The 25,778-nt window shown below is 50.3% G+C and overlaps 1 protein-coding gene across 1 annotated transcript; it reads right to left on the bottom strand.

The window, feature by feature from the left end:
• Positions 1-1,266: 1,266 nt before the first annotated feature.
• Positions 1,267-25,137, bottom strand: PRAG1 (PEAK1 related, kinase-activating pseudokinase 1). The gene is made up of 6 exons (XM_061993350.1): positions 25,108-25,137; positions 22,291-22,685; positions 19,139-20,979; positions 10,097-10,254; positions 5,962-6,701; positions 1,267-2,558 (listed from the first exon to the last, which is right to left on the bottom strand). The coding sequence occupies exons 2-6, from the start codon at positions 22,612-22,614 to the stop codon at positions 1,521-1,523; spliced, it is 4,101 nt and encodes a 1,366-aa protein (XP_061849334.1). The 5' UTR covers positions 22,615-22,685; positions 25,108-25,137; the 3' UTR covers positions 1,267-1,520.
• Positions 25,138-25,778: the final 641 nt, after the last annotated feature.

Genomic DNA, 25,778 nt, shown 5'->3' with positions numbered 1-25,778 from the left:
TTAGAAAGAAAAAAAAACCAAACAAAAATCCGGGTGGAAAAGATTCACAGAAAGCGTATCAAGTGTCAAAAAACCTGGGGAACTGAGACTTCCCTAAGACAGCAGGCTGGATCTGGAGGTGAAGCAAGGCTGGAGGAAAGCACTTAAGAATTTCTCCCCATTTTGGGCTGGGAGGGGGTGTCTCAGCTGGGAGCTGGTGAGGTGCTGTCTCCACGTGTCCCAAACCTACCCCTTCTCCAAGGGCTGCAGAACTGGTGCCAGACGCAGGGCAGCTCATCTCTGCCCTGTGTTGGGATGGAACAACAAAAGCAGTCCACAACCTTTTTGGAGAACCGTATTTCTTTTTCTGAGCAGCAGCACAGCCTTTTTACCAAGCTGAGTGGCTGCTGTATCTCTGGATGGACGGAAGAGGCTGAAGGGAGCCAGGCCAGCTTCTCCCTCTTCCATTGTGCTGTTCTTCGCATCGCACCTGTGGTAGGAGTATGTTCGCAGTGCACCCAGCCTTACACTTTTCTAATTCAAACACCAGCAGCAATAAGACCCTCACAGACCACGTGCCAGGGGCCCTGGCCTTTCATACGCTACCTCATCTCTTGATAAAGGGGTCCAATAAATGCTAGACATGAGGGACAAGTGAATTGCCAGGTGAAGGGAAGGAGCTGGAGAGATGGGGAAAACAATGCAACCTGGCCCTGACTCTCTCCCCCAAGGCCTTGGAGGTGAATTGGGGATTTTCCATTTCATTAACTTTAAAAGGGGTAATTCCCACCATTCAGCACCACCCTCCTGAACAGACCCATGCTGGGCTCTCTCTCACCCTTTCACAATCAACAGCTTGTGCAGTTGCACCACTAGACAGGAGAGCCATGCTGTAGTAGTATCTAACAAAGGTAACAGGCAGCTGATATCAAATTGCCACTGTGGAGAATACAGCTGATATGCAGAAGCAAGCAGTCTTTTTTCTTTGTTTTTCTTTTTTTTAAATGAGAAGCACAATCAATGTGAAAACCCACACAGGATGGGAATTTGAAAACCCTTCCCCGTTCTCCCATGCAAAGGAGCAGTCCGTGAATTGCTCTTGGTCCCCAGGAGCAGCAGCAGCAGCCCGCCATTCCTACCTGCCACCCACTCTGGAGAGCAGTGGTGTTCCTGAGCAAAAAGGCTCTGATGCTTTAAGGGGAGTGGGGATCAAAGGACTGTTGCACAGGTGCAGAAATCAACTCAAGTACATTGAGTTCATCAGAAAGATGCACGCACGCAGGCAGGAGTTTATTAGTCCACAGACTTACCATACCAAAACAAACAAAAAACCCCTTAAAAAATCCCCCCAAATGGGGGTGGGTTCCCAGTTGTGCCCGCTTGCAAATTAACAGTGCTGACGGTACTGAACATGCCTCGGCCACGCTGATCGGGCTGTGGGGTGGGAGCTGCACATGCATTCACAGCCGAGGTCCGAGCCTCTGGCGCATCAGGGGGCTGCGTACCTTTAGCCCTCAGCTGCCTCTGAGACGCGCCCTAGGTCAGAGCAGCTGCAGCAGTTTCAACGTGTGTGAGAGGGAGGCCGGCTCGGCTGACGCCAAGTACTGGCAGCACAGCCAGTCCTCCAGTTCAATGCTCCGCTCTGTGTCCACAGCCCTCTCCGCAAACTTCATCATGAGCAGGGCACGCTTCATGTCCACCCAGTTCTGCAGCACCCGGCGCAGAGCTTCCTCGTGGCTGAGGGGCTGCTCGGTGAGGTCCTTCCGGGGCCCCCAGAGCAGACACTGCAGCATCCGCTTGGCCTCGGTGATCCGCACGCGCTTGATGGGATCCGCTTCCAGGAGCAGGTGGGCCAGCTGCTGCAGTCCCCGGGAGTAGATGGACAGGCTGGGCAGAGCAGGGAGGTCCTCGGGGCTGTAGTCCTGCTCCCTGAGGCGCACCTTCTCCTCAAAGGGGTTGGGCTGGTGCAGCAGCTCGTAGATGAGAATACCAGTCTGAAACTCGTCAAACTTCTTGTACTGAGAAGCCGACACGATCTCCGGGGCCAGCCGGGCCTGACTCTTCTTCAGTTTGGAGTCTCCAGTTCCTGGCTTCTGTTTGGCTTTCAAAAAATTGCTGATGATGAGGCGGGGTAAGTGTTTGTCGTCTTTGGCTTTCGCACAGCTCATGGGGGGCTTGCAGGGGACGAGCAGGAGGTTCTCCAGGCACAGGTCACGATGGATGATGCCGTGCTCTTTGAGGTGCTCCAGGCCGTTACAGAGCTGGAGGAGCAAGAAGCAAACACGCCGTTCGTACAGCTCAGGCTTGGCTTGGTGCAACGTCACCGAGTCCCTCACAAAGTCGGCAGTGGTCTGGCTGGGCACCTCCCGGGTAATGACCACCACGCAGTCGTGTTCACTGGCAGCGCGGGATGGGTGGAGGCCATCCCCAGGCATGCTTTTCCCCACATCTGAGGCCAGCAGCATGCTGGAGGGCACAGAGGCCACAAAATGCCCACAGTCCTGCTGGATATTGAAGTGGACTGGCACTGCAGGGCTGCAGTACGAAGTGGCCACCTTGGACTCCTGGGTTTTACAAATCTGTGAGGAGAGACCAAAAGAAAAGTCTCATCAGTCAGAGATGGAATGAGATGACAGATGATAGACGTCAGAAATTCAGGGGAGGGTTCCTAAGCTGAGATTTGTGGATGCTAAGGAAGACAGTAAAAGCAGGATGCGCGCTGATCCCTTCAGTGCTTTAAACTATCTCCTGGCTTGAGGATCTTTCTTGTCCTGCAAGACCCCAGCCTTAGCAACCAGGTGTCTGGGTTACATTTCTGGACATGCTTCCTGTGCCAAGCAATGCTGAATATTTGCAGAAAAGGAGGAAGGCAGTCCTCCCATGAGTAACTTCTGGAGATTTTGCTTCATTGCCAACAGAAGCAACACAGCATGTACGTCACAGATGTCATCAAAATTTTCCCCTGCAACTCAGGAGACATTCTGCAGAGGGAAAAGCAAAGTCTGTGGCGGAAGCCGTGCCACCTCCACATCCAGAGGTGGTTAGCAATTGCCTGGATGAGGCCCCATGCTGCGTGAAGTGGCTGCGATAGTGGCTCTGTTTGCAGTGAGGGGTGGACAGAGACCTCCAGCACTTTCTTCCCACCTAACTCTTCCCTGCTCCTAAGCCTTGGAGCCACTTTCACATCCTCCTCAACCATTCCACTTCCTCGTGTTCTGCGACTACCCTCAGCCCCCTGATCAATAGCTGAAGGAAACCAGCTACAAGCTGTACTCATCAGCATAGGGAAAGAAAACAGGACAAAAGTGGGAGCTGAGAAACAGGCTTAGAAATAAGTGAGAGTGCAGCAAACTCAAAGGGAATGAGTGTTTTATAATCTGCATTCTCTTAAACCCACATGACTTTTTTACTTCATTTTGCTTTGTACTTTAGCTTTATGACTGAATTAAAGACTAAAAAACTCAAACCCAAGTTTATTATAGGAATATCCATTAGCTTAGGGGGCCTTCTGGCATTTCTATTATACACTTATTTTTTTTTTTCTCTTTTATTTAGTGATATATTTATATCTCACCCACAGGAGTCAGCAACAGGCTGAAACTCAGCATAAAAGGTTTCAAACCCTGGAGCATGTCACTGCCAGTCACAGCATGCGTGCAAAATCGGACAAGAAATCAATTTTTCCTCCGAGTTAAAATAAATGCAAGAATAGAGAGGAGCTGGAGAAGAGGGCTGCTTTTGTATTCTTCTAGCAAGGGTCTGAATCTAGGCATTTGCAGGTAATTTACTCAGATGAGACCATACTGTGGCAATGGGGCATTACAAATCCCTGTTGTCGTCCTTTTTCTAAACAAAAATACCCTGTCACGGCTGTGTGCTTATTTTGTGGCAAGACAAGCTTTTGGGAGCTAGGCATAAGGCAGATTAACGCAGCGGGATGTAGGAAGAGGCAGAAGGGCCCCAAAGGCAGAGGAGGCTCTCCAGCCCTCTGCTAACAATCTTGCTTGTTCTTTCTCACACAGGGAGAGCATGTCAGGCTCAGAGAAAGGGGAGAAGCTCCTGCAAGAGAGAAGTCTGTGGAAGGATAACTGCAACCAAACGAGACAGGGTGATCTTGCACAGGCCAGTCATTCTTCATGACTTTGGCTGCACCAGAGGCATCCTCCATGCAGTAAGCTCCAAGCAGGAGTCTGGGGCTGGCTTAGTCACGCATCTTTAAGCGGAGAATGAAGCCAAGGCATGGAGCATATCTTGGCTTAATTCCTCTAAAGCCATTTCATGTAACTCTGTCTCTTTCTGTTTTACACATAGCCATGCCTGCCCGTGCACAGGACAAACTCTGGCTCCTGCTCCTCACCAAGCTCCTTGGCTCAAGTCAAATCCTCTGTCCATTTTGAACTCTCCAAGTCTAATTTTAACTACAGGTCTGTGATGTCTTTCATGTCAGAAAATCCATCCCAGAAGCCAGGAGGGAATCAGGCAGTTGTAAAGTTTCATGACTGTTCTCTACGTTGGCTACCAAAAGGAAGGTGGCACATGGGAACATTGCAGGAGGTGTACACATGCACAAGTGTAAACACATAGACAACTTCACTTTACACTGGCACAGAGTAAGCCCAGACCGCAGGCAGGGACACAAGCACAGTCCCACTAACAGACTAAAATGGGCTGTTTCTGCCTTGGCAAGGATTCACATGCTACAGCTGAGGAGCTGAGCCTCTGAACCCCACCTAACACGGCAGGCAAGAGCAGAGGTGTGTGCATGCCACAGGGAACCACAGACTGAAAAGCAGCACAGCAGTTCATCACCCAGCTCTCAGGTTTGAGGAGGAAACTCGTGCTGGATTTAGGTGTAACACATAAGAGATGCTGCAGCTCCGAGCACTCGACTAGGAGTATTGGCGCAAAATCTCATCTAACTCCATTCTGGTTGTTTACAGCCTCCCTGTTGGGTTGATTGTACTTCCTTTAGAATATGGATTGGCTTTGAAGCTATCGACTAAAACCCCTTGAGGTTCATAATGGTGGAAACGATTCAGCTGAGATTTTTTTTTCCTTCTTCTTGCTTAATGCATCTCTGACAGTGCTTTTCTGAAATGATTACTTTAGGTTTTGAAAGCAACCCAAAGAGTAAGCAACAACAAGATGCCCCTAGGGTTAAGTCAGAATGGAAATTAAAGGCTCTATATTCAAGTAGTAACATGGGTCAAGAACCTAAAATCCATGGAATGGGTTGGATACACTTACTTATCCAGGTTTCAAAGAGCTGAACTACTGCACCTCAACTTTCCATTTCAAACATGGCTTCTGTAGTGTTACGGGAAGATATTTCAGACCTGACCTTACACAGCACGTCTGGGTCAGCCTCGCATCATTTAATCAGGATCTGCCTGACAGGTGATGCCTGTCGTTCCAAGATCACATAAGCACTCACATGGTTTCTGGGTCAGATCTCCCACTTAAAAGGTAGGCAGAGGCAAAAATGCTGTCTTTTGAACAGCCTTTCATCAGCTTGTGTTATCACAGGTGGATGTCTGTGAGTTTACAACACGGTATTTGCAGAAAGATTGTTTTAGAGAGAAACTGGTTGGGTTCCAGATCCTACTAGTCTGTAGCAATGAGCATCTCTGTCACTTGTTAGAACAAAACCTACATCTCCAAATTAACTTTTGCAAGTGGTAGGGGACAAGCGGCAATTTTGGAAGGGGGCTTTGCTCGCCAAACTTCACCTGTGAGAGAGACACACAGAGAAAACAGGCTATTGTGTGCTGATGGTGCTGCTCAAAGGTGCACCACTAAGCCTGCTTTCTGCTCTTTCATTCAAATCCATACACCAGAAAGGAGGGGGAAAGAAGCTTGAAGAAGGTTCAGTGCCAGCTCAGCTATGGACCCCCAAGCCGCCTTGGACCCTGCAGCTCTCTGCCTCATTCTCCCAGCTGGAAGTTGGAGATAAGCCCGAGTGCCTCGTGTGTGTGGGCTTACCTTCACAGCATAGGTGGTAGAGGGGTCCTTGGAGCAGGTGGCACAATAATAGATGGCATCCCCCGAATCGCAGCATGGCTTGTTGCATGCCAGCTTGAAGAGCGACCAGTTGTTCTCACTGAAGTGCAGCTCATTCTTCTGCTCCCGCATGAAGCAGTCCTCACATTTGGCAACCAGGCGGCGCAAGGACTCGGCGTAGAGGGCCCCCAGCTTGGCATACACCCCCTCCTTGCTCTCGATGTTGCTCAGCAGGTTGTGGAGCTGGAGGCTGGAGCCCGACGACACTTGGCTGGACACGCTGAGCTGTGAGGAGGAAAGGGACTGGTGGTTTCTGCTGGGGATGCAAGCCCCTGTGCTCTTATTGGTGGCTGAGCCCCAGTAGCCGTTTCCTTTGGAGCCTTTCTCCAGGGATTCGGAGGAGGAGAAAGCACCAGGGCGGCCCCCCCAGCCGGCTGGGTGGATGAAGGGAAGCTCTTCTCGGAGGCAGACGTTGGTCTCGGAGTGACTGACGTTCAGCCTAGGGCTGGCAGCACCGGCTGCTTTGCCTGAAGACGCCTGTCCCCCAAAAAAGCCATCTGGGGAGGACACTGTTCTGCTCACTGTCTTCTTCTGGGGCAGAGGGGGCGGGCAGCTGGACGCAGAGGAGGCACCATCCTCGCTGGAGGCAGGAAGGAAAGCACCAGGGGGGAACACTTGGCTCTCGGCTGGAGGGGGCGAGTGGTTCGGCTCAGAGGAGTGCCCTAGGAGACAGCAACACACAAGAAGATGTCATTAGTGGCCACTGTGGGCTAGGAGTGTGGGTCCCTCTCTGTGCCCCTGCCACCCCCAAGGGCTACCTTTCCCAGGAAACAGAGTAAGGTCTGAACTCAGCACACAGTCATCATTTATTCACGAATACAAAACTTTGCTGAAGGGGTTAGGGATTTAATTCAGTGTAATACAGCAGGTTTGCAAAACAGTCTGCAACCAGCCATCTAGAGGAATGCTCAACCCCACCCCCCAGCCCAAAAACCACTCCTCTAGGAAAGGCATACACAGTTGTAAAAAGCTAGAAGAGGGTAAATATTTAAGCTGTGATGTCATCCACAGGGAGGCAAAATTGAAGCACTCGGGATACAAGGACAATGTCTTAAACACAGCCTGTTTCACCTGTGAGCTGCCACCCAGGGCTTCCGCAGCATGGTGTGATAAGGAGCGAGTGACTCACGCTACCCAGCTCCAGCCCTCCAGCTGTACCAAAGCAGCCCAAGGAGTATATTGAACCTGTCTCTCTGCCTCACACTGGGTAAGGATCACTGGGCAAGGCCTGGGATTTTGGCAATTTCCATCCTCCAGACAAAAATCCAGCCTCCCCTTCATGCTGCCTGTCCCCCAGCTTGTTGCTAGACATCTTTGCTCAGTGAGCAACTTGGCCCTGCTACATACCATTAAACCCCAAGCAGCTCCATGTGCCAGCTGCATATGGATTGGGTTGGGATGGCTGGCTCATTTCAGGATTGCAGATGTACCAGCTATTTTCCTACCCTGGCCAGGCTGGAAACAGGTAATACAGTTTCATGTCATGGAAGAAAAAAAAAAAAAGCCTACCACAAAACCCCTCATGATTTGACATTGAAATAAGGAACAATAGTTTCAGGTCATGGAGACAGAATGAATGAGGAGTGGAGTAGTCTGCAGGGGAAATTAAAAGAACAGACATAATTATTTCAGAGAATTTTCAATGCCACTTGATGACAGGCAAGATTCTCGATAAACTTGAGCTCTGCATGCAAGTGTAGACCTTGAAAGGTTCATGGTGGGGTTCTGCTCCGTGCAAGCTCAGCAGATAGCAGGATGTATTGCTTTCTGTGAGTTTAGCTTCCAAAACTGTAGAGTGGAAGCAAGCCATTCTTCCTTCTCACAAGGCCACCAGTGAGAGTTCAGCTGCCAGCAGGCACTTCCTCACAGTGGCTTTCTGCTTGCTCCACAGGAATGCCCTGGGGCAGTTTCATGTCAGCCTGAAGCAAGCACTTGTCTCCCTCACAAACCTAGTGACTCACCAGCTCCAGGAACAACCTCCAAGTGCAGAGGCTCTCCCATCCCAGAGCTCCCAGCCTGTCCCGGCCTGTCCCATGCCAGTGCAAAGCTGTACCAGCCATGCCAGAACAGCAATCCTTGTTAGCTGCTCACCACCTGAGACGACACAAGGTGAGGGCAGGTCCCCCAGTTCTCAGCTACCAGAGTGGATGCAGGCATGATCTGTCCCTGTCCCTCCCCACCACAGTTTGGTAGCACAACATCACTTTTCATTTGTCCCATCTGTTGCTGAGGCTGCCCATATGCTCCTGCTGCAGTACAGCACGTCCCAAGCAACCAGCACCGAGAGACACCCCAGGAGTGAATGGCACCTATTTCAGCTTCTGCAGAAGAGAAGCTTTCCATGCAAGGCTCTTTTGGCTCCCCATTTCTGACAACGTGCTCATAAACAGCTCTGTGAAGCTCAGTGAAGCAGCAGCCCAGTTCCTGGGTGCCAGTTTCTAGGTGCTGACTCCTGGTGGGCCTTTGCCTTAGGCGAGTGCCCACATTGTACACCCAGTCGCTGAGCAATTGACTGCTCTCCAGTTTCAGCTACTCTGCAGCTGCAGAGTTAACTGTGGAGCCCATGGCTTAACAGAGATGCATTTCCCAAACTTTAAGGAAAACCCAGACATCTCCAGCACACTCTGCTGGGTCCATGGGAAAGACCCCCTCCATTAAAACCCTGCCAAAAGCCATGGGCAGGGATTGCCCAGCATGGCATGTCTTGCCACTTACAGTCCAAGAGGCTTTGACAGAGGATATAGCCAAGAGAAAACCATCCCAGAGCAACTCAACAGAGGCATCTCTGCCAGGACATGCAGCTGAAACTCTTGTTTCAATGAGGTAAGATTTACTTGACAGAGTTGTACAGAACAAATGTCAGTGCTGGCAGCTTTGGCAGCCAGTCCACAAGCCCAGCTCACAAATGCCAAACTGCGCTTACCCTTTTTTTTTGGTTTTTTTTTTTCCATGCTTCTGGGCTCTGCCCCAAGTGCAGGGTAACACGTGAAACCCTTTCCCAACTTTCCTAACAGTGCTCTGTACCTTCAGCATAGAGTCCTTTCTGCATGTCAACGGGTTGAAAATTCACTTTGTATTTTAACATCTGACAGCACAGCCAATTAATTTGAGCTCACCTCATTCAGTGACTGACTGCATAGCTTCTTGCTTGCATCAACAAGAAAAACTGCATTTTGGTTATTCACTTAAAAACTCAGCTTTCCCGAGATGAGTTGAAATAGTTTCTTCTGTTAGTGGAGTCAGAGAAATCGTCTTGTCCCATGTCATTTTTGACAGCAAATTGCTTCCGTGACCAGCAGGTAAAGTCTCAACATATGAGTTTTTCTTCCCTCTGTACAATTCCCTGGCATGGTCTCACTGTCAGACTCCAAGTTAGTGGTGGAAAAACAGAGTTTCCAGAGCCCTGGCTCTTAATTTTATTGCTGCACATTGTTGCTCTTGGAAAGACAGCACTTCCACTACAAGAAGGCTGCTTTTGCAAAGGAAATACTTTCTGAGCTGCTGAACACGTTAGCGCATGTCTAAGTTACGCACTGATGAAAAAAGTGACTTCATAGTAACTATTTTTTAATCTCGGTAAAACAAGTGCAGGCAGATTTTTTTTCCCCTTCAAGAAATAACTGGAAACACAAGGAGAGGGACAGATCTCTAGCAGAAAGCTCCTTCTGGTATTCCTCAAATCTACAGAGGATTTTTCTCGGCAGGGCTACTTGTGACCTCACACAATGTATGAAGCACAAGCAGGATCGGGGCAGTTGCTTTCAGATGGATGCTCTGTCCAGACAAGAGGAGAGCTACAGGATGAATGATTTTCATACTTGACAATGAAAGAGGAAAACACCCATGGTGTTGGCCTGACTCTGCCATATTCATCTTAAGTACATCAAGAGGCAGAAGGATAGTAGAAATGGAAAGATGAAGGGTTGCTGGGGGAACTAGGTGATCAGACATTCATGATGCCCGCTCTGAAGATGCCAACCCAGCAGTGGCCCTCAGGAGGGAAGTAACTCCTTCCTCAGGTCCAGCGCTACCTCTCCCACACCCAATGGTCACTTACTGCCATCACTGCCGGTCTGCGCGTCCGAGTCGAGGCTGTCAGAGGAGCCAGCCGTGAAGCTGACGTGCATGCTCCTGAAAGGTGGGCTGAGGCTCTCAGCAGAGCTGTTGCTGACCCTCTCCAGCTCAGCGTTATTTGGATTCATTTTCAGAGCGTGCCTAGAGAGAGCGAAAGAGAAAAGTCAGGAGACAGATGGCAAAAGATAGCCTCCATGCACAAGTGCACGTAGGGTAATACCAAGAGCAGCCTTAGCTTGGTCCTTGCCCCTCTGTATGAGTACTGTGCAGCCTTTTACCACACCACACCACAGCACCTCATTCCTGCACACTTTTCTTCTTTCTCCAGCACCTCACTGACACTGAACAGGTTATAGCCTCGCAGCCCCCATATTGGTCTCCCAGTGACAAACCAGCTGTGCTTGAGCAGAGAGAGAGAGAGACCAGGACAACGGCATCCAGCCCCAGTCTGCACCTCCTCTGCCAAGCACATGTGGGGTCTGGCCACATCCTATCTTGGTCATCATCACTGGGAAGTGGGGATCCACCAGCATTTGCCTTTGGTAAAGTTCTCAAGGGAAGGCAGTAGCGTTACTCCTCTTCCCATTCTAAAGAAGAGCAGGTTGAGGCTGAAGCCAATTCCTTCATGGTGGAGGCACAAGAAGAAGCAGCATCCATCCCTAGTGCTTGTCATCTTCTTGGTGCACCACAATAACAACTGACACCTTCTGAGAGAAGAAGGGACTCTGCAGAGAACAAGTGTATGCCAAACTCAGGACCTATCATGCAGTTTTTAATGTAAGACCTACAGTTTTCCATGCAGCTTCCATCTAAAAAAACCTAAACAAACAAACCCTAAACTGGGCTTATAACCACCAGCTCACAGTTCAAGTGACCAGTTGCAGGCAAGCAGGACTGTTTGCTAGGATAAAGAGCTTGCCTTGCATTTTCTTCTTTTTTCCTCCTTGGAAAACAACAGAAGCTTGAAAACAGGCAGCACATCAGAGCACAAACAGTCCTAGCTTTGGTACAGTTCAGACTCTCTATTGGAAAGAAAACGAAGGTTATCAGACCACATTTTTAAAGTAAAACTGACAACACTTCGTTGATTAAGAACATAAAAAGGTTAGTGGCAGACTTGTAAAGAAGAAAAAGGACTTCCACTAGCTATCTTGCTAGAAAGTATCCGGTGTTTCCTAATCAGACGGCTGAATGGCTGCTGAGAAAGACAAACAAAAGACACGCATGACCATTTTCTTGTGGCACCCTTTTCACAAGCACAGAGCCCCTCCTCTTCCAAAACCCCCAAGCACAGCAGATGCCACGGGCAATTTTTATCTGGAGACTGAGAAATGTTTCATCCCCCATCCAGACAAAGCACTTACTCTCATGTCCACACCACCACATGGAGAGCAGAGTGTATGAGAAGCCCGGAAGAAACTTCTGCCAGACTTCCTCATTTGCTTGAGCAGCCTTGGTCTAAAAATACTCAGGGGCTGATGAAAAAGAGGCTCTAAAAACCACCTCAGGTACAACTCAGCAGAGACATTGGTCTTAGACCAGTGATGAATTTACCATGGCAAACCTCTTGGGGAAGATTTACAAAACTTCCTAATGCACCACGCAAGTCACAGTTAAAAAAAAGAGAGATTGAAAGAGACACACATTGAGGTTTTTAGCTCTGTTACTACTCATGCTGTTGAAAGCAACCAATCGGACTTAAACCCTTTTCCTTTTTTATTATAAAGATATATCTTTATCCTATAACTTTCTCAGATGTTTAACTTTTAATAATTTGAGGGAAAAAAGAACCAAACCCATGGATGTACACCCATGTGTATGCACTGCCTGACCTGGCAAGAATCAAGGAAGCATTTGAATCCAGAAGAAAAGAAGAAGATTTTGCAAGAGAGCCAGTCTTGATCTGCACGGATGAGAGGTTTTCTCACACATTCCTCCCCTCCCCACACCCCCCCAAAGAAAAGCTGGCGCATTTGTGTTTGCATCCCATCACTCAAGCACGAATCCGCAGAGCTGCCTTACCATTCCCGCACTCAGAGGGAGATGGGACTTTGCTCGCCGGAGTCCAAGGTCCACAGCGCACAGCCACACCTATCCCTGCAAGCGACCTGTGTGCCAAGCGGTGGCCGCCAGAACTGGGCTGGTTTCTGTCTCCAGAACTGGGCTGGCTCCTGCCCCCAGAACCGGGCTGGCTTCTGCTGTCTTTGCTCGCCTCAGCCCCGTGCTTTACTCAGATGCACAGGGAGCCCCCGTTTCCTCTCAGGGCCGCTGTGACTTATGTAAAATGCAGTTCCTGAACAGGCACACCGAAATAGAAATCGTTTGCCGCTCAAACGACATCCTGCTCTTGTTTCAGAGCCGGGGCAGCTGATACCACCGGGAAATACCTCAGCTACGTCTCTCCCTCTACTCTACAGCTCCCTCTTTTCCTATGAGCTGCCTGAAGCCTAGGCTGCAACCCACAAAGATTAAAATACAGCCAAACTCTCCCATTATGGTCAAATTCCACTCCAAGAGCTGAACACCTACAGCCTACAACAGCCTGTGCGATCCTGATTTACAGCTAGTCCCAACTTCTGCGTTTCCAGGGTTCCTTCCACCATTCATGGCTGCAAGGGCACAGGTAGCTGTCCTCTGTATTGCCCTTTTCACCAAAGGATGTTGGAAATGAAAAACACCAACCAGTCTTAAATCTGAAGAAATCACTGTGATTGCCTCCTCACCAGGAAGATGTAGCAGTGGTTAATTTATCTCCATTTTAAAAAACAATCTCAAGAGCAGCACCAGTCTCTTTCATGTGCCAGCACCTTAAATGTAACTGGTGACCTCAAGAGCAGCACCAGAGATTCCTCCATGTGCCAGTGCATAAAGAACAGGTCACAAGAGTCAGCTCTCCCAAACCAATAAACTAAAAAGACAGGATTTCCAGCTGTCCAAACTATTCTGGTGGCTTTAAATACACTTCGATTACTCAACATCCTCCAAGTAAGACTCTGGCATATTCAGGCGACTCTTCCTGTTCACTATTCCCCACTTTTCCCATCCTAAACAATTTAATACAGCTGGCTTTCCACACAATTCCCACAGTCAAGGTTGAAAACACCGTTCTTGTAAAAAAAAAAACCAAACCAAACAACAAAAAACCAACAACTCCCCCCCTAGTCTGTAGTTCTATAGCACTGTAAAGGGACCCAGACCATTTGCTGTGCCTCATGCTACATCTCTGTCCAGGGCATGCTTCCTCTTTCCCGTGATTCACGTTTGAGCAGTAGCCATGTGTTTAATTTCACATTTCTTCACAGATCAGGGTCTCACCTGCTACTGCTGTGGGACTGTGGCATCGCTGACCGCATGCCTTGTGCTCCGCGGAGAGCGAGCGGAGCCGGGCACCGAAGCATGGCTCCCCTCACTGCAGCAGACACACGTGCCTTGGGACATCGCCCCAGGGATCCCCTGGGCTCTGGGCATGCCTTCGGCTTGAATTTCCTGCCAGAGATTTGACATGCAGATCTGGTTACCTTCCAAAAGTGCAAGGGGCAGGGAGGTTTTGAGAGCAGAAGGCCGCTTGGACACAGGAGCTGCAAGGCTCCCACATGCTCCCTTTCAGAGGGTGCCGCACATGTAGTCTGTTGGCAGCCGTGGAGGATGCTGAAAGGCATCTCTGCCCCATGCAGAGACTCCAGTTACAAGGAATGCCCGCTCCACAGCCCCATCTCAGGGGTTTCTCAGCTTTGCTGTGCCCATCACTCCCTCTCAGCACAGACAACAGGAGCTGAACAGATAACAGAGGTGCTGCGCTTTATAAAACCACACGAGGGAAGAGAGCAGAGAACACGCAGCAGTCACCACAAACCAAACTGTACTCCAGGAGAAGTCTGGTGATAATGTCAACAGGACAGTTCCCTCCCAGAATAAAATACTGAAACTTATGCGCAGCAGAGGGAAAGATCTGACTGCATTACAGCATCAAACACAACACATGGTTGGGCGTAATTATTACACAAGAGGAAGCACCACTGTACCATATGCTTGTCTATCATGAAACATGAGTAATTATATCCTCCTCCTCCCTCCACTGCTTTTTGTTCCAGCATCTTTCCCTGGATGCACAGGAGAGTTTAAAACCAGCATACAGGAGCTTTTAACATTTGAGGCTTGGATTTGTACTTGTCCTCTGCTAACAGCTGGCAAACGTGGAGAAACCAAAATCAAGGTGAGGGAAAGAGAGAATTGTAAAACACTCCTAGCTCTGTCCTGAGGACTACACCACTCCTCCCTGTAACAAAAAGGTTTTGTGTTGCACAGGTTAAGTCAGAACAAGGATTTGGATGGGTTGTAGATGGGACAAACATTAAACCACTGCAATCACAACAAATCTCATTTCAATTTCCAGCTCTTGTAATTTAAGTGGTAAGATAGGAAACACACAGAAGCAAATTACTTTGTTTCTTTTAAAATGAAACTCTCCTAAAAGATTGCCTGATAAATCATAGCCTTTTGAAAATGATCCACTGGCTGAAGCAGCACAAGAAATTCCCAAATGGTTTCAGACAAAAAATACAGGAGGAATCCAAAAGGTGTATTCTCTCCCTTTTTTGGAGTGGGATTCTCTCTCCTGCTTGATCCATATCCTCCCTTCTTTGCTTCATTTACTTATTTAAATATGAATTATGTATTTCAAAAGACTTCATCCAAGGTTTCTTATTTATTATCATTTATTATTTTAGTTACAATAAATCTGGCTTGTCCTACCTAGACCAAACAGCAAGTCCCTGCTGTCATCCACAGCCACAGAGAAGAGGGTCAAAATTAGTGACCTTGTGTGACTCCCAACTGCATTTGTAATTGCCACAGCAGCCCCATGTAGCCAGTCTCCTTTTGCCACCAGGGTACACCCTGATATCAAGCTCCAAAGAGAAATGGGTGCCTCAGGAACAGTAAGAAAAGGAGGGTATATTCTGTCTGAGGTACAGCACTACTCCGTCACAGATCAATTCCTGGCAAGGAATGCATAGCACAGTCCCGCCAGCCAGCACCAGCTCCCCAGTGAGGAAGAAGCCTGGCTCTTTTCCTGGTGATCCAATTCCCAACATTACCAGTTTTTTGTAACACTCTTGTTTTCTGTTCCCTCTGTCAACAAGCAGCAGCAGCAGCAGCAGCACCGTAACACGCAGCCTTGGCACCCCTCAAGCTCATTTGTCCTGGCTGCTTCCAGCGACATCGGGATGTGCCGCGGGTGTTAGGACGTGCTTCATATCTTTGTTACCCCAAGTGAACGCATTCTGCACATTGCAGATGCTGTCTGCGGTGCTGCCTTTTGAAAGTGGCATTAATTATGCCACAGCTCAAGATGTAAAACTGCATGACCGTTTCCTTTCTTTAAGAAGCACATGAAATAAATTAACTGCCAGGGTTCTGCAGGTTAGAAGGAACTGCAGCGACTGCAAGATCAGGCTGCATTCAGCCTGATCCTCTGCTTAAGAGAGACATAAGTTTCATCAAAGATTCATTCCTCATGCAAGAAACTGAAGGCCACCCTAGAGCATTTCATACCAAAGAACCTTTAAATCATCATCGCACATACAAGTCCTGGGGATCCTACTTCCCCTGTTAAGCTCTTCCCTTAACCAACTACCTTCCCAGCTTTTGGAAGAAGACCAGACACCATCTTCCCTTTCCAATGTCTTTCCTCTTGTAATTAAACTCATTTTCCATTCTGTTTCAGACCAAGCAAGCCTTAAATATCTATAATCTTTCCAACAAATAAGAAAAAGTGATGGTATGAAGAAACAGTTCTGAGAGGTCCAGAGTAGACTTATGTAGGGTGAAACAGGCATAAATCCATTATTTTCCTGTTTGTGACAAGTTTTAAAACTCCCTAAAAATCACTCTTTCCGCTATCCTAAGAGAGAGCTTACTGCAAAACCAGAGCTTCCTCAATGCCTGGCAGGAATTTACCCTCTAAAAACTTTTTTTTTCCCTTTTAATTGTTGGGGCCAAGACGAACAAAAAAATTCTAGAGACTCACTTTTTCTTTCTCTGCTTTAGAACTAGTTTGAACACACACACATAAGTTTTCTTTAAAATAAGCAAAGAAGTTTAATTAGGAAAGTCAAACAGGCAAGTTTCATTTTCCAGCATGAAATCACATACCTTGCTGAAGCTTGAGATCTAAAAAGAATTATTACATGCCTTTCCTGCAGCTGAAATGAACCCTGCTGTGCCAAGCCCCAAGATTGTGCCAAGGCTGGGTCTATACCGGCTTCATCTACATCCATCCAGCAAAGGAGCCTTTGCAGCTGTGCCACCAGGGAACACCTTGGGCTGAGATGCTGTCTCAGCGAGAGACTACGTCAGCATAACAGAAGGTGATTCTCCCCTTACAGAAGGGCACATGCACATAGACTTGCCTGACCTAGGATCTTAGAGGCATCTTCCTGTGCAAGACCTCCTCTGCTCTTCAGGCTGCAGCCCGGGGTACCAGAGGAGATGTTTGTCCAGAACCAGGTCAGAGTCATGTCATGACCCCAAGCCACGAGCCATGACTGCCGAGGGTACCGCAGTCCCACTATGGTGATTTTAACCAGTTGTGCACATAGCCATCCCACCCACCTCCGCACACAGGTAACAACATCCTGAGTCCTGCATTGACATGCTCAGCAAAGCCACGCTGGAGACAAAAACAAGAGCACCCTCAAAGCAAACAAACAAAGCAACCAGCTGGATTTGCAAGGCTTGCGAAACCTGCCATCTGATCAGATCCCTCTGCAAGCAGGCTGCACTGCACTGCACTGTGCAGGGGTTCAGTAGCTGGAGGGAGTGCTGTGCTCTTGAGTAAGTTGCCCTAAGGCTCAGCTGCAGGCAACAAGGCATTTAGGAGACCAACACATTGCCTACAGCCACAGAGGGTAAAAGCAATGCCAGCACCTACCTCAACCACCTGGCAGGGTTTATGGCTCTGCCAGAGATCCCAGTCATGGATGCTATGTGTTTCCTGACCTCAGTTTCCCTGCCTGCTTTCACACAGGCTTTCTAGCACACAGATGCTTTCAGGATGACTCAGAGAAGCATCTGTTAACAGTTGGCACAGGCCAATCACACCAGGAGCACAAAACAGCCCCTCCAAGGAGCAGAAAGTGCTCCATGTCCCTCAGGATGGATTGTGACTCCATGTGGAGAGCAACAGCAGAGCATGCTTCTGGCTTGGCATGCTCTCCAGTCAAGGAGACAACCTGGCACAATAACAAGGCCCCTGCCTCCACTCCCAGCCTTCGTGAAGGCAGTAAGGAGACTCTAAGCACTGCCTGGGAAGCATCTTTGCCCACAGAACGGCCAAAGGGCTCTGCATGGCTGCTCTTGACTGGTGGAAGGAGGTCCTAGAACTGAAAGTGGGAGATTCTGCTGGGATATATATCACTGAATTTAAGTGCCATCACCCTTCTGGCCTGCCCAGTGACCTCTGCTCTGCAGGGGAAAGAATTAGGTCCTAGAGCACTTCCAGCAGGCAACTGGTGTTTCATAAATGATCACTGCTTGACAGTATTGAATCATCACAGCTTTGCTGGGCCTCAGCAATCCAACACCTCATGTGGCAAACATAGCCCTGAGCCACAGGCTGATAGGGGACACAAAGTGGCAGGAGCCATGTAAAGAAAGTTTACAGGGTCAAAGCTAAAGCACAGCTTAGTGTCCTCTGATTTTAAAGGCAATAAAGCTTATTGCTCACTTTTTTTTTTTTTGTGGACCTTTTCTCTCCTCTGACATGAGGAGGCACATAGCATCACAGCAGGAAGCCCAGCATTGGAGAGAACTAAAGCCTCCTACTCATCTCTTCCCTTTCCTTGAGTAACCTAATTTGTTCACCACTTAGTCAATTAAAAACACTAGTTTCTTGGGCTAGTCAGTTCTAAAAACATGGAAAATTCAGTGTGAGGGCAAAACAGAGGATGGGCCAACTCAACAACAGTCTCAGCCTGGAGGTCACTGATGCCTAGGCATAAGCTTGACCATGGACCCCAAGAGCAAGTTTTCCCTCAAACACCAATCCCTTCTTCTCTCAGCTTTCAAATAGAGGAGCTGGAGTCACATCTGTTGTGCAATGTACAGTTCCAGGTAACAAAATTGAGGCAACATCATAAAGCAAATACAGGACACCCACAGAAGTTGAAAGCATCCCTCCCCACTATGTTTAGACAAACTAATCCATCAGTTGCATGGAAAGAAAAAACATTTTTATTCCTTAATTTTCCTTTTTTTGTTGTTTTGGTGATACACACAGCTGCAGATAACAAACGCACACTAAGCATCAGAAGCCTGTTTTCTTAATTGCTTAGCAGAGCTACTTCCTTCCCAGATGGACAGGTCTCCCTCATTCACATGTTTTGTAGGGCCTGCTGTCAACCTGCCTGCAAACCTGACTTCCAGGAGAGCAGCAAGGGGAAGGCCGCCTGAAGCCAGGAGGCTTCCCATGCATCATGAGCACACATTAGGCAAGGTCCAATCACCTGCTTGCAGGTGAGGAGTCCTCTCTGGGAAACTGCAGCTTCAAGACTTAACCTCAAAAGCAAAATGACACTAGAGCCAAACTGCAAATAAGGATTTCAGAGGCCTTTGCTATCATCAACACCAAGAGACATTGTCCAGGTTCACCTGCAAGAGGAGCTCGCAAACCCAGAATTACTATCCTATTCAACAGGATGGAATTGTGCAGTGAGAGAATGAAGTTGACCTGGGAAACAGCAGCCACCTTGGGCATGGACCTTGTTCTAACTTGAGTATTGGGACCCAGGGCTCTACCTTGCAGCCATGAAGGGCTTTTGCAAGTTCATGCAGCATTTGAACCAGGACTTGCAAGGATCTGTCAACTTTTCAGAGTAAAAAAGTATGTAGTTTCCCACCCATGCTCCTGAAGGCCCACCTTTGAACAGGAAAGGAATTAAAAAAACAATGGGAGGCACCTCCTTGTCATCTAATCCCTGCAGCAAACATACCAGCAAACATTTGCAACACACTCACAGAGCTGTACCTGGACTGCTTTTTTGGTGGTGGCGGCGGTGGTGCAAACTCCAAGCCGTTGCTCTTGTCTTTAGGGAAATCAAAGGAGAAAGACAAGGATTTGCTGATCCCAGTCTGGCTCTCCAGCATTGGGCCTTCATCCGCAAGGTTGGCACCAGCTCTTCCATTCTCAGCTTCCACTGCCCATGGGTGGGTTAAGAGCTCCTGCTCCTCCTCCTGCTCCTGTTCCTCCTCCTCCTCTATCCGACACTGCTTGGTCCACGTTGGGGTGTAGTATTTCTGCCTCCTGTCATAGGACAAGCCTGTCAGGCCTCTGCCGGACTCCTCCGCCAAAACCCCATTGACAAGAGCGCAAGGAGAAGAGGATGCCCCAGAGATTCCCATATCAGCACAGCTCCTTGGCAGCAGCTGAACACCAGCTCCATCGTTGCTGTTGTCATCACCAAACCTTGCCACACGGGAGCTTACCGGTGGCATGCGGTTCCCCTCGCTGCCCGGCTGGCTGTTTTTGGACATCTTTGGGGGAATGGCTGGACTTTCAGCAACTGAGGCCTTGGCAGGAGCTGGCAGATGAAATCTTGAGCTGTTTTCGCTTCCAGATTCTTGAAAAATCTCTCCAGGCTCAACTGCAGGTGAGGGAGTCCCAAAATCAGGGTGGGAAGTGGGGCTGATGCACGGCCACTGAACTCCTACCGCTGAGTCCGGGCTGCTGAGGAATATTGTCTTGTGGTCATCCTCTGTGTGTGCAGTCATGATAGTTATCTTTGCTGCCACCTGGCCGGTGGAGTCCTGGTGTTCCTTCTCAGCACCCAGAACCCAGCCGCCATCCCTCCGCATGCCATTGGCTTGCTCCCTGCCCGTGCTGCGAGCCAGCTGCTCCCCTTTTGACTGTCCGCCCAGAGCCTTCAGCTGCGCTTTCTTCTTCTTGCTGCTCTCAGCATAGATGGGATCGCCGCGGGCCAGCGAGGCAAGGTGAGGCCGCTGCGGCTCCACCAGAGCCTGCTGAGGAGTGCCTGAACCCTCAGGCCAGGGGCCTCCACTCACAGGGGGCTCTCCGGGGACAGGCAAGTCTTCGTCCTCCTGAGACGAAGCAATGGCAGGTGACTTGCCGCTCCCCGTGCTCTCAGCGGGGGCAACAGGCTGAGCATGGAGATCCAGCTTTTTCCTCTCCGAATGCAAGATGTAGGGCAGAGGGTCACCTTGGTCTTTTGTGATGCACAGGGCCACATTCACAGCTCTGCATTCCTCCTCGCCGAACTTGACGGCCCTGCCGCTTGGCCTGGGAATGTCTGGAGCGCCCCGCTGCCTCCACGCGCAGGGAGCGGGGCTCTCCTTCTCACACCGGGCAACATTCCCCTCCGAGCAGTGCAGCTCCCGCCAGGCCAGGCGCTCCCTGGGGCAGTCTGTGATCGAACAGTACTCGCCCCCTTCACCTTCAAGGCCAGAGAAGAGGAGACCGCAGCTGCTCTCTGAGGGAAGCGCTGCTCCTTCTCTGGCTTGGGAAGAAGGGTTTCCGCTGGAGTCCACAGCGCCTCTGTCCCCCAGGGCAGGCGGATGAGGGCAAGGGGCCCGATGCGGCAGGGCAAACTTCTCTTTGGCTCTGTCCTCTTGCTTGCTCACCTCACCAACAAGCACCAGGCTGTGGATGGAGACGTTTCTCTCCACTCGACTCTCCAGGCTGCGCAGGCCCACCATGGAGTAGCTAGGAGGACAGCAAGACAAGCAGTCACTCGGCGGGTTGTGGAGGAAGGGCTTTCTCACACCACCATTGCCAAAATTGTCGAGGCAGATCTGCTGCGCATCTCCCGATTTCAGAAGGAGGTGTTTGCCAGAAACCATGCCCCAGCTGACCTGCACGGGCCAAAGAGACAAGCGCGTTGTCAGGATGTGAGTGTGCCAAATGAAGGAGAAATATTAAGAAGACAAAATCACAAAAGAAAAACCCCATCTCGACAGAAAAGCCCTCTGGCATTCTCAGTCTGTTTTGCTCTGCGCTCACACCACCAGTAACTACCACAAACCTTTTCTACTTCAATTACACTTGTCCTATTTCCTGGATCATTTGCAATCTTTGCATTACCAACAATGGCAATGCAGTGAAATAAGACATTCTCCTTTCCCTTTCTGTGGGTTCCCTGCCAGAAACGTGTCCAAACTGTCATCTTGCCTGCGAATCACTGTGCAATTAAAGATTCAGAAGGGGAAGCAATATTTGCACCTCCCTCTGCTTATTTTCATTTCATTTCACACTGCTGCTTCAGAGTCACACGCTCCAGAGCACAGACAGAGACTATGGCTGGCTGTCCTGGGATAGCAGCTTGGCTATGCTCAGCAGTAGGGACTGGAGAGCAGGCGGGGAAATGGATCTGAAATCTCTTCATCTGAGGGAGATCTATCCTACTTGCCAAGGGAGGAGTGGGAGGGGCAGAGGGCAACATGCAACCTCCCATCCCAGGATGGCAGAATCTGCTCTCGTACTGTAAAACTTGGCCTGGGGCAAAATATCTGCACAAACCCCATCTATGACCAGTGGCCTGCACTCCTATACCCTTCACCCCCAGAAGAGAAGCCAGGGAGAGCAACGTGAGGCTAGAGAGAAGAGAGCCAGCAAGCCCTGACGCTCCTCTGAGGCAAGGACCCATCACTCTGTGTGGCTGATGCAGTGCTGATAGCAACTGGTCAAGGACAGGAGATGCATCTGGACTGCAACTCCAACCACCAGTACTTGCCAGTTTTCTGGGCAAGAGGCAGTGCTATACCCAGAGGGCATTACTGCTCTGGCAAAGTCTGGGAGCCCAAGGAGCTGGGCATATTCTTCCTCACTCACGAAGACCATGGATCCAGTCAGTGCTGACTGTAATCAGAGAGGATTCCTTTTCAGTGTATCTTCCCAGGAAAATAACCTTAACCCGCATTCTCATTTGAAATCCGGAAGCTCCTAAACAAGCAACGTATTTTTAAGCTCCTTTGCACATGCCTCGTGAGCAACAGCTCATTCAGCTCCAGCCAAAGATAGTTTGAGAAGCCAATTTATGACTTAAAAACCTGAATCAAGACTAGAGGGCAAAACAAAGGGGAGGAAACTGTTTTAACAGATACTCTTAGCACTCCAGAGGAAAGGTAAGTAACGGGAAGTTAGGCTTTGACTGGATTAATCATTACCTGTGACAGATCTGCATTCATATTCACATCCGCCCACGGGTCAGGAACATCTGAGTTTATCATTGTTGGCTTCACAGCAATTGTTGGCTTTGAGAAGAAGGAGGTATTTACACCTTCGTCTTCCAACACAGGGTTTTCAGGCTTGGTCCTACCTCCATTCGGGAGCGCCCCACAAGCTCCCACGTCTGGGGGTGTTTGCAGCCAATGGGAACTCTTTGGGTTGAAGCAGTTTTTGCAGGAGCTGGGCTTCCAAACGTGTTCCACAAAGTCACTGCACGCAGACATCTTCAAATCCTCGTGGCTCAGACCGAGGGCCCTCTGCATCTTCTGCACTGTCCTCCGCTGCTCATTTTGCGTTTGCTCCCCAGAGCCTCTCTTAAAGATCACTTAGTTATCTGGAAAAGCACAACACTGTCTGATTAGTTTGGTTATGCCCCAGAACAGGAAGGTTTTTAATAGGACAGGTGATAATTACGCTTACTCTGCCTTCATCACAAAGGCTTATTGTTTACAAGCCTTTTTTTCCACAGCTTAGCTAAAGCCCACACAATCACTTAAAAAGCCTCAACTTCTAAGCATAGCTCTGTAATACAGAAGACATCAAGCAAGCAGCATTCCTATGTGATTTAATTCCCTCTTTAATGAGCATGTATAACCAGCCTCGTGTAAGGTTTAGATCAAGGGTAGAGGAAAGAGGTCTCGGAAATAGCTGTTCACAGCCCCACAAGCAGAGCCAGGCAGGGAAAATTCCTCCTCTAAAGTGGCATCCTCTCTCAAGAAAATAAAAAGGCTTGGAGACAGAGGAACCAGAATCAGCAACTGTGTAACCAAGGGCACCGGGAACAACCTCCCTTCACTCAGAAGCACCACCGAGATTACTACTGTGGTACACAAAGGCTTCTCTCCCACCCAGTGCAGGAGAAAGGCAATCAGCAAGGCTGGGGCTGGCACTGATTTGAGCAAGTGCCTGGCAGAAAGCTCTTATCTGGTTTGCCAGGAGCCGCAAATAACAGTGTCAGCTCGCTGAAATGATTCATTGTCTGCAATGGGAGAAACGTTTTGCTCTTGGATTACTTGCAGACAAGGATCCCTTCCCATCTTCCTTCTCCAGGAGGAAATGCCCCGGGAACAAGACATTCCTGCATTCCTGAGGCCCCCCCTCCCCACATGGCCAGGTCTGATTGCACTCAGCCAAGCAGCTACCTGGAGCTAACAACTTTTGGAGATACTTCAGACAAGGACTCCCACAAAGCTCAGTGGGGGAGGGAAGAGAAGATCAGAAAATGCAACTAGATCAGGAAAATTGCAGACAGCTACTAGAAGTGTCGGGGCACACAAGTCCTCCGTGTCACTCCACAGAATCCCTTCCCCACCTAGCCAACTTTAGGTCATCATCTCCCCACCAGGTGACCCCAATGCAAAGGCAAAGCAAACTAGGGATCCATCCCTGCAGGTCTCTGAGAGAACAGGCACCTTTACGCCACAACCCCGACTACATGAGAACACAATTTACCAGCCTGATCCTTCAGCACTTCCTCCGCACTGGCATACTGCAACTTCACCACAGCTATGGACACCTTTGCACCTGCACACAGCTCCAAACCAACCTACACTTCAGTAAAGCCTCCTGCTTCTGGGCTTGGAGATACCTTGGCCAGCTTCTCCAGCTGCCACCCTACTCCTACTAATAGAGAGCTTGGGTTCGACAAAGTGAAGGGGGGTGAGCCACTGATCCACAAACACCATCTAAATTCAAATGCCATCTTTGGGAAGGGAGGCTTTGATCCACTCAAGTACAAGTACCTGCAGACTCCTGTCTGGCAAGCTGATGAATTAGGATCTGTTCCATGAAAGAGCAGAAAAAAGGGCAATATCAATGGAATTCATGAATTAGATTAGTGCATGTCATTCTCTTTTTAGGGCAGAGCCTGCTTTAGAAAGGGGGTTTTTTCACGGATTTCACAGAACTCAAACTAACTGAAAGGCAGCAAATCACTCTTCAATGAACCCCAACACCTTCAACAAGATTAACAGTACCTGCTGGGAAAACACCTTTTAAAGATACTTTAGCATTGTTTCTCTGTTTCTTTCCAGACCCAGCAAGTGCGTCTGGCACCACCCAAACTTGAGCAAGTGCCTCGGTGAGACAGCAAGAGATAGAAAAAAATCAAAGGGAGGAAAGCAGCAACCGGAGACAGAAAAACCCCCTCCTCACTACTTAAATAATCGGCGCTGCCAACTGCCTTCTAAAGATCGGGATTTCCCTTTCTGCAGCTAAACCAGCCGCAGTCTCACGCTGCCCGGGCTCGCGGCCGGAACCGGCGCCGCGCGGGGAAACCGGCCGGGCTCGGCCCCCTCGGGCGAGCCCAGGGCCAGGAGCGGCCTCTGGAGCACGCCCGGGGCACCCGCAGCGACCCGGGATAAAGGCTACCTGGTATCCGGTGTAGAGATGCCAGGATGCAGCACAAGGATGCTTCGGCACTAAAAATGAGTAAGCCACCCCAACCCCTAACCCAGGCAGCTCTGGACGCCAGACGGTTCCTCCGGGGCCACAGGGGCTGGCAAAAGTTTACCGGGCACGGCACGCCGGAGCTCCCGGGCCGGCCGCCGGTGCCTCTCGGGACGACGCTTTTCCCAGTGCCGGCTTCAGCCACCCTCCGCCCGCATGCTCGGTGGGCATCAGCGCGGGCCACGGCCTCGCCGCCCCGGCCCCCCGGCCTGGCTCCGAGCGGCGGCGGGGTCCCTCCCCGCCCGGCTTTGTCCCGGGTGGCGGCGGCGGCGGCGCGGCGCTCGCCCCCTGCCCCGCTCCCCGCTCACCAGCCTCCCGCGGCGGCGGGGCTCGGTTCGGCTCCAGCTCACGGTCCGCTCGGCTCCGCGCCGCGCCCGGGCACGGCTGCCGCCGCCGCCGCCGGGCGAGTGGCAAAGCGGGGCCCCGCGTGTGCCGGGGGGCAGCGGCCGCCCCGCCTCGGCCCGCCTCCCGGCCCGCCCCCCGGGGCACGGCGTGGGCAGCGGCCCGGGCGGGAGGGGCAGAGCCGCGCCCCACTCCCACGCACACGCGGAGCTCCCCCGCACAAAGCACACCCGCTGCGGGGACGCACACACGCACCCCCTCCCAGCAGCGCTCACACGCACCGCCTCAGCCACGTCCCTCGTGGGTACCACATAGCCCGGCAACCCTGCGTACACCACACAGCCTCCCACACCACTTGCAGGGGCACAGCCTGCGCACCTACACCCCTACACCCCGACACGGCCCTGGATCCAGCCGGGAGGTGCTGGGGCTAGAGAGCTCACTCGTCTTGCCCGAGGCTGCCAGACAAGGACATGATGAAGTTCAGCCCGAGGGGAGGGACGATGGGGAAGGAAGAGAAGTTTGCAGCAACTGAAAAGCAAGATTTGCTCCCAGCATGCAAAAAGGTGCAGACAGCATCCCAGGAAAGTCCCGACCTTCTGTTGGGCTGGAGGTCGTTAAAAGGGAGCAGGATGAG

The sequence above is a fragment of the Colius striatus genome, chromosome 3 (assembly GCF_028858725.1).
Source record: "Colius striatus isolate bColStr4 chromosome 3, bColStr4.1.hap1, whole genome shotgun sequence".
Lineage (NCBI taxonomy): Eukaryota > Metazoa > Chordata > Aves > Coliiformes > Coliidae > Colius > Colius striatus.
This window is presented reverse-complemented; position numbering and strand designations above follow the sequence as displayed.

What these genes read in the sequence shown, in the direction of transcription:
- PRAG1 (XM_061993350.1), bottom strand. Translation starts at nt 22,614, where the DNA reads ATGCAGAGGGCCCTCGGTCTGAGCCACGAGGATTTGAAGATGTCTGCG. An exon ending in CCACCAAAAAAGCAGTCCAG is followed by an intron (nt 10,255 to 19,138) that starts GTACAGCTCTGT and finishes CGCTCTCTCTAG; the next exon opens with GCACGCTCTGAAAATGAATC. An exon ending in CTACCACCTATGCTGTGAAG is followed by an intron (nt 2,559 to 5,961) that starts GTAAGCCCACAC and finishes CTCTCCTCACAG; the next exon opens with ATTTGTAAAACCCAGGAGTC.